The sequence below is a fragment of the Saimiri boliviensis genome, chromosome 9 (assembly GCF_048565385.1).
Source record: "Saimiri boliviensis isolate mSaiBol1 chromosome 9, mSaiBol1.pri, whole genome shotgun sequence".
NCBI lineage: Eukaryota > Metazoa > Chordata > Mammalia > Primates > Cebidae > Saimiri > Saimiri boliviensis.
Window position 1 is genome coordinate 19,162,877 of NC_133457.1, and position 15,604 is coordinate 19,178,480.

The window sequence follows — 15,604 nt, forward strand, 5'->3', positions numbered from 1 at the left end:
CCTGGCCCGCCCCCGGCCCTCCCTCTGCAGCCCCGCACACTACACTCGCGGTGCCGCCCTCTCGAGCTCACTCCCCCACAGTTCTCTGCAGCTCCTCGGCCGCAGCGGGATCCCCGCCTGAGGCCTCACGTTCTTCTCAGGGTCGCTCTGTGTCGCCCTGCGCCCACCACCCGCCCAGACCGCGTGGCTGCGGTACCCGAACTAGGCGCAGGTGGTCGTCCGCCCACTGTGAGATCCGAGCCACGACGTTGGGCTCCGTTCCGTCCCTGTCCGGCGACGGCGAGCCAGAGGCCGCGGGCTGCCTCGCCATGTTCCTGGACTGCCCCGCCATGTTCCCGGCCTCCTGCGAGCGGGCTCTGAGCTCCTCCGGCTGGCAGCAGGGGGCGCCCCGCACCTCGGAAAGGCGGTGGGGTTCCCTTCCCTGCGGACCGGGGGTGGCCCAGCGACCTGCAGTCGCCAGTGGGCGGACCTCCCAGCCCAGATATCAGGCGCCTTAGCAGTGCCTCAACCGCTTTTATGCAGGGCGTTTCCACCTTGCAGGCGATCCCGGAGCGGCACTGCGGGGGCTGAAGCATTCCTGACCAAGCTAGAGGGTGATAATCGATTAATTGCTGACTTCAATTCACCCAGCCGCAGTGTGGTTTCCGCAGGTGCCACATAAGGAAGGAAACTGAAGTAATTCATTCTCTCCACCTGCTCCCAAAGGTAACCATACGCATTTTTTTTTAACCAAATACGGCCTGTCCTTGAAACCTATGCATATTTCTTATATTCAAATTGTGCTTTAAAGTTGTTTGTTTTGTTTGTTTTGTTTTGTTTTGTTTTGTTTTGAGACGGGGTTTCACTATCTTGGCCAGACTGGTCTCAAACTCCTGACCTCGTGATCCGCCCACCTCGGCCTCCCAAAGTGCTGGGATTACAGGCGTGAGCCACCGCGCCCAGGGCTTTAATGTCTTAAGAGCTGCTCTGAAAGCCTAATATCACATGCTCTAAATCTTTGAGCTGCTAGAAAACAATAGTTAATATATTTTAAATAAAACAAAAATTAGATACAGGGCAGGGCAAATAATATGGTAACCTTTGTGTAATAAAAATATATATTAGGCCGGGTGTGGTGGCTCATGCCTGTAGTCCCAGCACTTTGGGAGGCTGAGGTAGGCAGATCACCTGAGGTCGGGAGTTCAAGACCAGCCTGACTAACGTGGAGAAACCCCTGTCTCTACTAGAAACACAAAATTAGCCGAGCGTGGTGGCACATGGCTGTAATCCCAGCTACTCTGTAGGCTGAGGCAAGAGAATCACTTGAACCTGGGAGGCGGAGGTTGCGGTGAGCTGAGATCCCTCAATTGCACTGCAGCCTAGGCAATAAGAGCCAAACTCCATCTCAAAAAAAGAAAAGAAAGAAAGAAATTTAAAGGACTTAGAGATGCCCAGGTAACTGACATCTGAAGTATTAAGAAAGACTTTGGGATGGAAAGTAAGGAGAAAAGACTGACCTGTCTTCAACTACGACAATAAGAACGGTAACAGATAGGAGATAAGAGATATGGGACACTGGAAGACCAAAAGGAGTAGTGTTAGGCAAATGATTGCCCATAAAGAAATCCACACTTTTTTCACTTATTAACTACATTTATTTTAAATCTACACACAAATTTTTTTATTTTAAATAGTGATTAAAGATAGTGTATCTTTGTAGTTGGATTTTCCCCAGTATCATTTGTGTTCCACCCTTGATGGAAACGTAGATATTTTTGTGATTTGGTCAATTGCCTGTGTAAGAGACAGTGTTGTAGTTAAGTGCACAGTCAACTGGTTGAGATGAATGCCTGCACAACATCCTAGTTTATCAGTTCTTGGCGAGGTGACCTTAGCTACTGCCTTAATCATTCCGTGCATACTTCCTCCGTAAAACTGGGATTAATAATAGTGCCTACCTCATAAGGTTGCTGGGAGGATGAAGGGAATTAATGTCTGAAAAGCACCTGGAGCAATACCTGGCACATAGCAAGCAAGATCCAAGTGTTAACGATTGTCATTTACTTTCTATTGGCTATAATATGGAGACAATACACTCCTTGAAGCCACTACTCATAAGTATTGTTAGGAATACAACATAGTCTCTTTTGACTTTTAAAGGTAATGTTTGCATAAAGTATAAAAAACTCCAAGAGTATAATTGCACTGTCCAATATGGTAGCCACTAGCCATATGTGACTAAATTAATTAAAATTAGTAAAGTTTAAAATTCAGTTCCTTGGTTTCAGTAGCCACATTTCAAGCAGGCAATAGCCACATGAAGCTACAAGACACTTCTATCACTGAAAAATACTTATTAGATAGAACTGGCAGACTGTGAAACCTCTTGCCCTTTCCTACCTGTAATCCCTCTGCCAAGGGTAGTCACTGTTACTAGTTTCTTGTATATTATTTAGTGGGGTTTTTTTCTTTTTGTTTTGTTTTGTTTTGTTTTTTAGATGTAGTCTCGCTCTGTTACCCAAGCTGGAGTACAGTGGTGTGATCTCAGCTCACTGCAACCTCTGCTTCCCTGGCTCAAGCGATTCTCCTGCCTCAGCCTTCTGAGTAGCTGGGACTCCAGGAACCCACCACCACACCCAGCTAATTTTTTGTATTTTTAGTAGAGACGGGTTTTCACCTTGTTAGCCAGGATGGTCTCAATCTCCTGACATCGTGATGCATCCACCGTGACCTCCCAAAGTGCTGGGATTACAGGCGTGAGCCACTGCACCCAGCCTTTTTTCTTTTTTATCCTTTTTTCTTTTTTTTTCTTTCTTTCTTTTCTTTCTCTCTCTCTCTCTTTTTCTTTCTTTCTTGTTTTGATGGAGTTTTACTCTTGTTGCCCAGGCTGGAGTGCAATGGTGTGATCTTGGCTCACTGCAACCTCTGCCTCTGAGGTTCAAGTGATTCTCCTGCCTCAGCCTCCTGAGTAGCTGGGATTACAGGCACCCACCACCATGCCCAGCTAATTTTTTTTATTTTTAGTAGAGATGGGGTTTCACCATGTTGGCCAAGCTGGTCTTGAACTCCTAACCTCAGGTGATCTGCCCACCTCGGCCTCCCAAAGTGCTGTAATTACAGGTGTGAGCCACCGTGCCCAGCCCTCTAAATTTCAATAATGTTTCAGTATCACCTCAGTAAGCACTGATGTGAGAAGTGTAGTTCCTGTCCCAGGATTTTTGCAGATTAATCAAAGACTTATGCTCCTGAGTTAGCTCCACCAAGGAACACTGTTCCTTTTCCTGCTGGTAACCTCGAGAATTCACTGAATAAGATGATTACATGATCTTAACAGAGAGATATACATAAAAAGCCACACTTAGATTCACTGCCCCATCCCTTAATTTCCTACAATACCATGAACATATCTGTAATAGACTCTTACAAATATGTAATAGACTCTTACAGAAAATTTGAAATTAATGAGGTAGAATTATCGTTTAAAAAAAATGGATACTAATGTAAGTGTTCCCAGAGACCAACGAAAAAGAAAAAAGCTGAATATTTCATCATGAGAATCTCACCCCAGTTTCTAGCCTTGATTCCCAATTTCAAAGTCAACCATTCTATTTTTCTTACATGATATACCTTAGGATCAGATGAGGTCATAATTTCCTTGCTCCTCAAACTATTCCCTCTTTTTCATCCTCTCTAGGATTTCAGGAGTGATTGGGACTATGATCTTGTGATTTCCCATAACTCCCTCTTATTCACTGAAGATTTTACATCTGACTTAAAGACTTAACTTCATCTCCATTCCTCTCATCATTCTGATCTCTTAGTTGTTTGCTGTCATGCCCAATAACCTTTTCTTCCACTCCACTTCAGCCATCCACTTCTATAGTTACACCTGGGAACTTTTCTTCACCAGAAATTACCACATCCATAATCACAGTGCTAACACCTCATTCTCCTGTGACAACTTTCAGTTCTTTTGGCTCACTTGTAAAAATATCCGTTATAAATAATTCTTTGAGTTAATTGAGATGCCAGTCCACTGAACCACCATTATCTATTCATCACCCACCTCTAGAATTCAGTTGCCGTATTATCCAGCTGAGACTCAATAGTTTATCCTTTCAATCACTCCCTTGAAAGTATTCTCAACTCCCATCTTCCTCTGCCTCTTTTGCACTTGCCTGGCAAAACCCCAACATGGGATTATACCCAACTTACACCAAACAACTGGAGTAAGATATGGTGAGATCGCCGGGCGCGGTGGCTCAAGCCTGTAATCCCAGCACTTTGGGAGGCCGAGGCGGGTGGATCACGAAGTCGAGAGTTCGAGACCATCCTGGTCGACATGGTGAAACCCCGTCTCTACTAAAAATACAAAAAAATCAGCTGGGCATGGTGGCGTGTGCCTGTAATCCCAGCTTCTCAGGAGGCTGAGGCAGGAGAATTGCCTGAACCCAGGAGGCAGAGGTTGCGGTGAGCCAAGATCGTGCCATTGCACTCCAGCCTGGGTAACAAGAGCGAAACTCCGTCTCAAAAAAAAAAAAAAAAAAAAAAAAAAAAAAAGATATGGTGAGATCTTCAGCTTTTTAAAAGAGAAGCTGGAAATCTAGATTTTTATATGAAATCCCTGTTTAAAACTAAGATTAAGAGTTGGCACCATACTGCACTAAGTATGGATATGTCTTGAGGCAGAAACTACATAATTTCGGTTTATTACTATGCTTTAAGGTACTCTATTGTTCCAGACCAGCCTAACCAACATGGTGAAACCCTGTCTCTGCTAAAAATACAAAATTAGCTGGGCATTGTGGTGCGTGCCTGTAGTCCCAGCTACTTGGCAAGCTGAGGCAGGAGAAATGCATGAACCTGGGAGGCAGAGGTTGCAGTGAGCCGAGATGTGCCCCTGCACTCCAGCCTGGCCAACAACAGTGAGACTCTGTCTCAAAAAAAAATCCAACCAAACAAACAAACAAAAAGGTACTCCATTATTCTTTGAATAAAATCAAAACTCCTCAGGTTCACATGCAAGGCCCTGCATGATCTAGACCCTGCCTGTCTCCCCAAGCACATCTTTCCTACTCCCTACTTCATTCACTATGCCTCAAACATACTGACCTTTTCTCTCTTCTTCAGAGTGCTAGACTCAACCCTATCTGAAAACCTTTACACTCACTGCTCCCTTGGCCTAGAATACCCTGATCCCTCTACCTTTACGTCGCCCCACTGCCCCTCACCACCACCACCATCACCAAGCTGCCTCATTATCCTTCAGATCTCATTTTAAACATCATATCCACAAGAGGTGTTTTCTAGCACTCTCTCAGTTAAATCTGCACCATCCATGACACAAATTTAATTTATAATTTTAGGGCTGGGCGTGGTGGCTCATGCCTGTAATCCTAGCACTTTGGGAGGCCAAGGTGGGTGGATCACCTGAGGTCAGGAGTTCAAGACCAGCCTGGCCATCATGGTGAAACCCCATCTTTAAAAAGAAAAAAATAAATAAATAATAAAAAGTCTATTATTTTTGGATAGGCTTGTTTTTCCCCTTTCTCCCCCATTAGTCTGTAGAACAAAGACTGTCTTTTTACTGTCTCTCTGTGTGTATGACTGAATACCCAGTGTTGAGCATAGTTCCTGATACATAGGAGACTCTAGTTAAGTATTAGCCAAATGAGAGAGATACTTTTCAATTGTTTACGCTGCAGAATCTCTACCATCCTCCCTCCTCTCCTACGATAAGTCCATTTTTGTTCTCATCCTCTTCCCTTCCATTCCCTTCTGTTCTCTACAACCATTAGGGAGAGCAGAGGTGGTAACATGAATCCACAGGAAGAACTCAAGAGTACCAGTAAAGGTAACTGGTAACAAATAAATATAAAATACAGTATAAATGTTTTTGTTTATAGCTCTTTCCTCCTCCTATATGATCTAAAAGGCAACTGGAATAAAATCATAATCATAAAACTGTGTTGATGGGCTTATAAAGAAAATATAATTTGAATGGCAATAATAGCTCAAAGGATGGGGAGGGAGCAGTTATATTGGAGCAAAGTTTTTGTATCTCTTAAAATTAAATTGATATTAATCTGAACCAGATTTTTTTTTTTTTTTTGAGACAGAGTTTCACTCTTGTTACCCAGGCTGGAGTGCAATGGCACGATCTCAGCTCACTGCAACCTCCGCCTCCTGGGTTCAGGCAATTCTCCTGCCTCAGCCTCCTGAGTAGCTGGGATTACAGGCACGCACTACCATGCCCAGCTAATGTTTTGTATTTTTAGTAGAGACGGGGTTTCACCATGTTGACCAGGATGGTCTCGATCTCTTGACCTTGTGATCCACCCGCCTCGGCCTCCCAAAGTGCTGGGATTACAGGCTTGAGCCACCGCACCCGGCTGAACCAGATTATTTTAAGATAAGATGTTAATTGTAATCATTAAAGTAACCACTAAGAAAATAACTCACTCTGTAATTACTAGAGTAACCACGAAGGAAATAACTCACAAAATTGTCATCACTAGAGCAACCACTAAGTAAACAACTCACAAAACCACTAAGAAAAGGAAAAGAAATAAAAAGGTAATTAATTTGGCCCATTAGAAAATATCTTTTAACAGAAAGGATGGCAATAAGCCACGAACACTGTCCCCTTCCTCAGGAGCAGAAATTCATGATCCCTACGAATACTATCATTAACCTATCTTCAGCAACTCTCTTTTTGCCTCACTGGTTATTTCTTAATCTCCTTCCTCTAACACATACCTGGTATCTCTCCCACACAACCTTCTAAAAAACTATTGTAAAAATTTATTGTATGAATTGGAATAACTCCTGTCATATTCAACTAAATCCGAATCAAGGGACCAGGGAGAATAAGCCCCAGGGCACAAAGCAGCTCCTCCAGGATCTCTCTGGCAGCCTCTTCTTAGTTTCTGAAACAGCATGTTATAACCTTAAAACTAGTTTTACCTAATAGCTGCCAAAACAACCTGAGACTAAGTAATTGCAGTTTTTGCCATTACTTTCCATGGCAATTACTTTCACTTACCACCCTCACTCACCCATCAGAGCTTTGCCCAAATTGCAATTCTATTTTTATCTATATTCCCAAATAAAACATTTTGCTAGAAATTCATTTCTACATCTTATTTTATGTTGATACTATGATTGTTCTAGTCATTGTCCTACCTATCAAGCAAAATTACCATGTCAGACCACCTAATGGGCTGCTAGCTTATCTATAAACTGGCCGTTCATCTGTCAGGGGCTCATGCCTCCAGCACAATCAGCTAGGGTCACTATGACACTATGACAAATCATATAATAGTGACCAAGAACATGGCCACTTAATCTTTTTTTTTTTTCGACACATGAGTTTCGCTCTTGTTGCCCATGCTGGAGTGCAATGATGTGATCTCTGCTCACTGCAACCTCTGCCTCCCATGTTCAAGTGATTATCCTGCCTCAGCCTCCCAAGTAGCTGGGATTACAGGCACATGCCACCACACCTGGATAATTTTTTGTGTTTTTAGTAGATACGAGGTTTCACCATGTTGCCCAGGCTGGTCTCAAACTTCTGACCTCAGGTGATCTGCCTGCCTCAGCCTCCCAAATTCCTGGGATTACAGGCGTGAGCACTGCACCTGGCCAGCCACTTAATCTTAAGAAAAAGTTAGAGTTGCTTTGCTCAGCCTGGGCCTCTCAGCATGTAATTTGTCCTAAGAAGGGGGTGTGACATATATAGAAGACATAACCATTTTTTCTCCGCTGCGAGCTTCCAAAATGACAAAGAAAAGAAGGAACAACAGTCGTGCCAAAAAGGGCCGCGGCCATGTTCAGCCTATTCGCTGCACAAACTGTGCTCGATGCATGCCCAAGGACAAGACCATTAAGAAATTTGTCATTTGAAACATAGTGGAGGCCGCAGCAGTCAGGGATATTTCTGAAGCGAGTGTCTTTGATGCCTATCTACTTCCCAAGCTCTATGTGAAGCTACACTACTGTGTGAGTTGTGCAATTCACAGCAAAGTAGTCAGGAATCGATCTCGTGAAGCCCGCAAGGACTGAACACCCCCACACCGATTTAGACCTGCGGGTGCTGCCCCACAATCCCCACCAAAACCCATGTAAGGAACTGAGTAAAAGATTGAAGACAACTATTCTCTGGAGAAAAATAAAATGGAAATTGTACTTGATATTGCCTATTAAGTGTATCTGTGCCAGATGGGGTGAGAATTTTGTGTGTGTTAGACCAAGTGTGAAATAACAAGCAGTATTTTCATGGGGAAGAAAGCTTATTTATGTAATCAATTTTTGGTTGTTGTTGAGGAGGAGGGGTGGGAGAAGGAGTCTTGCTCCATTGCCCAGGCTGGAGTGCAATGGTGCTATCTCAGCTCATTGCAACCTCTGCCTCCTGGGTTCAAGTGATTCTCCTGCCTCAGCTTTCCAAGTAGCTAGTATTAGAGACGTGTGCCACCACACCCAGCTAATTTTTTGTATTTTTAGTAGAGATGGGGTTTTACTATATTGGCCAGGCTGATCTGGAACTCCTGACCTCAGATAATTCACCCCTTAGGCCTCCCAAACTGCTGGGATTACAGGTGTGAGCCATCATGTCTGGCTATTCATTTAAATTAAACCTTGTTTGCAGTCATGTGCTTGGCCTCACAACTTGCATAGCTGTGTGAAATAAAAAGTTTAGGTATCTGTGGGAAAAAAAAAAAAAAAAAAAAAGACATAACCTCCACTCTACTCCAAGGCATTCTCCTAGACAAAATTAATCTGTCCCTTTAGTTCTCTCATTACCCTTTCTTTGCTCAGCAAATTATGAAGCTCTAAAGGGCAAAGATATGTAAAGAAATTTCTGTTCTTTGTACAATGTGCACTTTGCAGAAAAGATAGTCAATAAATGCGTTGAATCAAAGTTAGATGCAAAGACTATAAGACATTCACCTGGCCGGGCACATTGGCTCACACCTGTAATCCCAGGACTTTGGGAGGCTGAGGCAGGCAGATCACCTGAGGTTGGGAGTTTGAGACAAGCCTGACCAATATGGAGAAACCCTGTCTCTACCAAAAAATACAAAATTAGCTGGGCATGGTGGCTTATGCCTGTGATCCTAGCTACTCAGGACGCTGAGGCAGGAGAATCAATTGAACCTGGGAGATGGAGGGAAACTCCGCCTCAAGTGATCCACCCACCTCGGCCTTCCAAAGTGCTGGGATTACGGGCATGTGTCACTGAATCCCAGTGGAATTTCTCTTCGATAGTTCACTGTGGTAACTGGCTTAGTAGTATACCCTTTATTGGCTACCATCCTATCTTTGAACTACCTCTCCACTTCCCTACTGGTCTGCCTTGCTCTTGTTTGTCTCAGGGTCTTTTGGGAAAACCCAAACAAGATGACAAAAACAACACAAGGGTACTGTTGAAGGATACCAGTGAACTCATTACTTTAAAAATTGGAAATAAGAATTTAGCATTTATCTTACCTTTTATGTGCAAATTATATCACAGAGTAATCACACAAAAGAGGGAATATTTCTTTTATAGAAGTATTTGAGTTTATTAAAAATGAATACTAGTATTAGAATATCACTATTGTAATCCTTCAAGAATTAATCAATGTGGGTAATGAACACCTGAAGCTACCAGTGTAGCAAAATGAAGAGAATCAGACATTTTATGTCTCCTGATGTAAGAACACACCACCACCTAAAAAAAAAAGTCAGGCTAGGTCAAGTCTTCAAATCACTGCTACAGAAAGTGTAAAATTCAGGCCAGCACCATCAGCATCACTTGGAAATTTGTTAAAAAGTGTAAAGTCTTAGGCTCAGCCTAGATGTACTGAGAAACTTTTGAGTGGGACTCTGGAATCTGGGTTTTAAAGCTCTGCAGGTGATTCTTACGCACATTAGTGTCTGAAAAGTATTACTTTATATTCTATCAATTTAGAGAAAACAGAGTACAGAGGAATACATAAAATACACCACGGTGATACAATCAGTAAAATCCTGACTCTATTTCTGCTTTTTGTTTTTGAGACGGAGTCTCACTCTGTCGCCAGGCTGGAGTGCAGTGGCACGATCTCGGCTCACTGCAACTTTTACCTCTCAGGTTCAAGCAATTCTCCTGCCCCAGCCTCCCAAGTAGCTGAGACTACAGGCACACACCACCAAGCCCAGCTAATTTTTGTATTTCCTTAGTAGAAACAGCGTTTCTCTAAATAGAGGCTGGGCATGGTGGCTCACACCTATAACCTCAACACATTGCGAAGCCATGGTAGGAAGATCACTTTAGCCCAACATTCCTGTTGGCCAGGATGGTCTCCATCTCTTGACCTCGTGATCCACCCACCTCAGCCTCCTAAAATGCTGGGATTACAGGCGTGAGCCACTGCGCCCGGCTGTTTTTCCTTTTTTTTTTCCCTTTCCTGTTCCTTCCTTCCCTCCTTCCTTTCTTCCTTCTTTCCTTCCTTCCTTCCTTCCTTCCTTCCTTCCTTCCTTCCTTCCTCCTCCCTCCCTCCCCCCCTTTCTTCGGAGATGGAGTTTCATTTTGTCACCCAGGCTTAAGTGCAGTGCTGCAATTACAGCTCACTGTCACCATGAACTCTTGAGCTCAAAAGATTCTCCTGCCTCAGCCTCCTGAGTGGCTGGGACTGCGGGGGCTTGCTGCCGCACCCAGCAATGTTTTAAAAAAATTTTTCATAGAGAAAGGGTCTCGCCATCTTGTCCAGCTGGTCTTGAACTCCTGGGCTAAAGTGATCTTACCACCATGGCTTCGAAATGTGTCGAGACTACAGGTGTGAGCCACCATGCCCAGCCTCTATTTCTTTAAGGGATAAATTGCAAGAAAAATAAAAAAGATAACAGGAGTATCTATAGATTATAAGACTTAGCACCAACCAAAACATACATGAATCATGATCCAAACAAAGTGTTAATATATATGCATAAATCATGAGGAGACATCCAGCAAACCAAAATTGAGGGACATTTTTCAGGTTTCAAGAGCATCAAATACAAAGAATGACTAGGAAATTCCAAATTGAGGAAAACTAAAGAAACACAAAAACTAAATATAATTTGTAATCTTATATTCTATACTTAGCAAGAATATAATTAGGTCTATCATCAAAATTTGAATGGTGTTTGTAAATTAAATGATAAAAATGTATGAATACGAATTTCCTAAATCTAGGGGCTGTACTGTGGTTACATAGGAGGATGTTCTTGTTTTTTTGAAAATGCACGGAGTGTTAAGGAATAATTAAGAGATTATAAGAGCCTTATTGGTACAATGTATTCTGAATAATTTTGAAAAATAGTTCTGAAAAATTATGTGTTTACAGTATAGCTATGTATGGCTAGATAAAGACAAAAAGAGAATAAGGAATATGGGGTAAAATAACAAAAATTAGGATATCCACATGTGGTCTTGATACTGTTTTTGCTATTTTACTATGTTTCTAAATTTTTGTTTATTTTTTTGAGACAGGGTCTTGCTCTGTCAGTCAGGCTGGAATGCAGTGGTGCCATCACAGCTCACTGCAGTTGACTTCCTGGGCTCAAGTAATCCTTCCACCTCAATTTCTCCAGTAGCTGGGCTACAGGGGTGTGCCACCATACCTGGTCAATTTTTAAATATTTTGTACAGACAGTGTCCTACTGTGTTGCTTAGGCCTCAAATTCCTGGGATCAAGGAATCATCCCACCTCAGCATCCCAAGTGCCAGCATTACAGGCGTGAGCTATGGCATCCAGCCTCTGCATATTTTTAATGGAAAACAATATGGAAAGGGAAAGTGGTTGGATATATACTTGTTATTGAAGCTGAGTAATGGATTATGTAATATAGATTTTAAGACAGGGCTGGCCTTGGCTATTTGCCCCTGGTAATCTCTAAACCCTCAGCATATCCTGCCTGAGAAGAACGTCCTTTATCTTGGGAATTTGGATCACACAAACTCATTTACAGTGGAGGCTTTGAGTCTTCTGGTGTCAGTTTGACCTCCAGAGGGACTAGAGACTGAAGTAAACTGTATAGGCAGTCAAGCATGATGTCCCAGTAAAAACTGTGGACACCAAGGCTTGGAGGAGCTTTCCTGGTTGGCACTGCTCCATGTGTCTTGTCATCATTTCTGGATGGAGTCAATGTTGTCCATGACTCTACAGGGAGAGGACAGCTAGAATCTCTACCTTTAGAACTCTCTGGCCTCTGCCCTATGCATAGATCAAGTCTCCAAATCAGTGCTAGATCCTTTGCAGATTTTAATCTCTATCCTTTCCCTGTAACCCACCATTACCAGGAGTATAACAGCTTTAAGTGAGTTCTGAGCCATTTTAACAAATTATCACATCTGAGGGTGATTTTAAGCTCCCCTGAACTCTTTTTGGTCAGAAGTATTGGCAGTCTTGTGGACTGTTCTGTTTAACTCTGCATGGGTTCATTGTTGCCCTGTTTACTTTTATATGTTCAAATTTTTCCAAGATGAAGTGTTAACAGGCTGGGCATGGTGAATCACGCCTGTAATCCCAGCACTTTGGGAGGCCGAAGCAGGTGCATCACCTTAGGTCAGAAGTTCGAGACCAACCTGGCCAACATGGTAAAACCCCACCTTTACTAAAAATACAAAAATTATCTGGGTGTGGTGGCAGGTACCTGTAATCCCTGCTACTCAGCAGGCTGAGGCAGGAGAATTGCTTGAACCTGGGATGCGGAGGTTGCAGTGAGCTATCACGCCATTGCACCCCAGCTTGGGCGACAAGAAACTCCATCTAAAAAAAAAAAGAGTTAAATAATTTTTAAAACTATTTCTTATCCTGCAGAAGTCAATTCAAAGCACAATAATATTTTAGCTCAGTGGTATTCTTACTGCTATAAATGAGATTTGTGTATTAGACTCACTTGTGAAGTTTAATTTTGTTCTTCAAAATGACACGTCCAAATAATGTGCATATGTGTGTGGATGCACACATGCATATACATGCGTTAAGGGCATCAAATACAAAGAACGACTTGAAAACTGTTCCAGAGAGAAGTAAGTTATCTGAAGGAACTCTTAGATCCTAGTATGTTTTCTTGAGTGGTAAACAGTGAAACAGCTAGTCTTTCAGGCATTACAATATAATTAGGTATGCTTTTAGGAGTGAATGTCTTATTGTGTCTCGTCACCATAGAAATACATTTGAGATCAACCATTCTAGAATCTCTTGCTCCCATACTCCCAGACTCAAGTGATCCACCCACCTTGGCCTCCCAAAGTGATGGGATTACCAGCATGAGCCACCTCCCCATCCCCCTTGTGCCATATCTAGAGGGCCAGGTACCATGGCTAAAACTTTCTAATACTGCTAAGACTTCCCTCTCGGAAATTATAAGAATTTCTGGAAAAGTCAGAAAACTAGCCTAACTAGTTCTAACTCCAGATGCCCAGAATATACTACTTACCTAAACTATAAACTCAGGCTTGATTCATTTCCAGTACATTCCTTCCTACTTATTCATATCTCAAACCTCTTCTTTCAGTTGAATCTTATCCTTCAGTTTCTCTTTGGCCTTATATCAAAATATCTACCCTTTTTTTTTTTTTTTTGAGATGGAGTTTTGCTCTGTCACCAGGCTGGAATATAGTGGCACACTCTGGCTCACGGCAGCCTCTGCCTCCTGGATTCAAGCAGCTTCCTGAGTAGCTGAGATTACAGGCGCGTGTCACCACATCCGGCTAATTTTTGTATTTTTAGTAGGGACGGAGTTTCATCATGTTAGCCAGGCTGGTCTCAAACTCCTGACTTCAGGTGATCCACCTGCCTCAGCCTCCCAAAGTGCTGGGATTATAAGCGTTGAGCCACTGTGCCCCTCTCCTACCCAAAATTAATTTCAACCTCTTTCCCCTCTCTATCAACATTTTCTTACATGTCCTCTCATATTCTCCCCATCTCCAAGTTCAGAGGATATGTCTCATTTGTTTAAAATTCTTATCCTTGACAAGCAATTATCTTCAGTAAGGGGCTACTTTAAAAAGTATTTCAGCTGGATGCAGTGTAATCCTAGCAATTTTGGAGGCCGAGGTGGGCAGATCACTTGAGGTCAGGAATTCTAGACCAGTCTGGCCAACATGGTGAAATCCTGTTTTTAGTAAAAATACAAAAATTAGCCAAAAATCACTTGAACCCAGGAGGCAGAGGTTGCAGTGAGCCGAGATCATGCCACTGCACTCCCGAATGGGAAACAGAGTAAGCCTCTGTCTCAGAAAAAAAAAAAAAATAGTATTTCAAGCACAGGATGTGGCAAGAACCAAGGGATATAGACAGGAAACTGGAGTATTCAGTCCAAGAATTAGAGCTCCAACTATCCCATGAGGAACTCTGTCATTAATTGAGAATTCAGATTGTACAAATGGTTCAGAATAGAATAATGTTGGGCTATGAGATGTAATGAGTGAGATGGTTATGGGAGCACAGTGATTTAGTGGTATAAGTATGAACTTTAGTTGGAATCTGATTCTGCTAAGCAGTCTGACCTTGAACAAATCACTTTCTTTCTCTATGCCTTTGTTTCTGTGTAAAATAGAAGTTACAATAATACTTACCTTTTGGATTATGAATCTTCACTAAGATTAAATGAGATAATTTATGTGAAGAGTGTAAAACAGTGACTGGAATGAAGAAAGTACTAAATTAGTATTGGCTGTTGCTGTGATTAAAATTTTAGGAACCTGTAATGATCTTGACACTGGATTGCAGTGTTTTTGGCAATTGCCAAAGGAAGAGCATTTCTTATTCTATAGTTTTTTTTTTTTTTTTTTTTTTGGTTAAAAAAATTTTTTTAGAGACAGATTCTTGCTCTGTAGCCCAGGCTGGACTGCAATGGCTTGATCTTAGCTCACTACAGCCTCTGCCTCCCGAGTTCAAGCAATTCTCGTGTCTCAGCCTCCCAAGTAGTTGGGATTATAGGCACACACCACCTCACCCAGCTAATTTTTTGTATCTTAGTAGAGACAAGGTTTCACCATGTTGCCCAGGCTGGTCTTGAACTCCTGACCTCAGGTAACCCATCTGCCTCAGCCTCTCAAAGTGCTAGGATTATAGGCATACACCACCATACCTGGCCTATAGTTTAATCAGGCGTCCCCAAACTTTTTACACAGGGGGCCAGTTCACTGTCCCTCAGACCGTTGGAGGGCCGCCACATACTGTGCTCCTCTCACTGACCACCGATGAAAGAGGTGCTCCTTCCTGAAGTGCGGCGGGGGGCCGGATAAATGGCCTCAGGGTGCCACATGCGGCCCGCGGGCCGTAGTTTGGGGATGCCTGGTTTAAATAAATGGTTTAAGTTGTGGTGCTGTGGATAAGGAGTAATTAAAAGCCCACCACTGTAGGACATTGTCTTCAATTCTCAAATCTGGAGTTCTCTACTTACTGCATCTGAGATGTAGAATATGCAATGGACAGAGTGTGTTGAAATGTGTGACTACATCGTGATTATTGGTTTTAATACTGAGGGGTAACAACTGTTCTGAAGAAAGGAGTTCATGTTTTCTGACTACATTTTAAAAGAATTCTATAATACTTGCTGTAAGTCAGAAGAATGGAGTAAGGAAGAACCATCAGAAGGTACGTACAATTCT

General features: G+C 42.7%; 2 protein-coding genes and 1 pseudogene across 2 annotated transcripts in view; 1 reads left to right on the forward strand and 2 right to left on the reverse strand.

Moving 5' to 3' along the window:
• Nucleotides 1-4,414, reverse strand: part of C9H3orf33 (chromosome 9 C3orf33 homolog) — a 29,528-nt gene extending 25,114 nt beyond the window's left edge. The window contains exon 1 of the mRNA XM_039480290.2: nt 197-4,414. Within this exon, the coding sequence (XP_039336224.1) occupies nt 197-331 (135 nt within the window). The 5' untranslated portion in view covers nt 332-4,414. The remainder of the gene's footprint in view (nt 1-196) is intronic.
• Nucleotides 4,415-7,583: 3,169 nt separating this feature from the next.
• On the forward strand, nt 7,584-8,716 carry LOC120368332 (small ribosomal subunit protein eS26 pseudogene; annotated as a pseudogene).
• A 1,842-nt stretch (nt 8,717-10,558) lies between these two features.
• Nucleotides 10,559-15,604, reverse strand: part of SLC33A1 (solute carrier family 33 member 1) — a 41,612-nt gene continuing 36,566 nt past the window's right edge. The window contains exon 7 of the mRNA XM_074405526.1: nt 10,559-12,752. Within this exon, the coding sequence (XP_074261627.1) occupies nt 12,540-12,752 (213 nt within the window). The 3' untranslated portion in view covers nt 10,559-12,539. The remainder of the gene's footprint in view (nt 12,753-15,604) is intronic.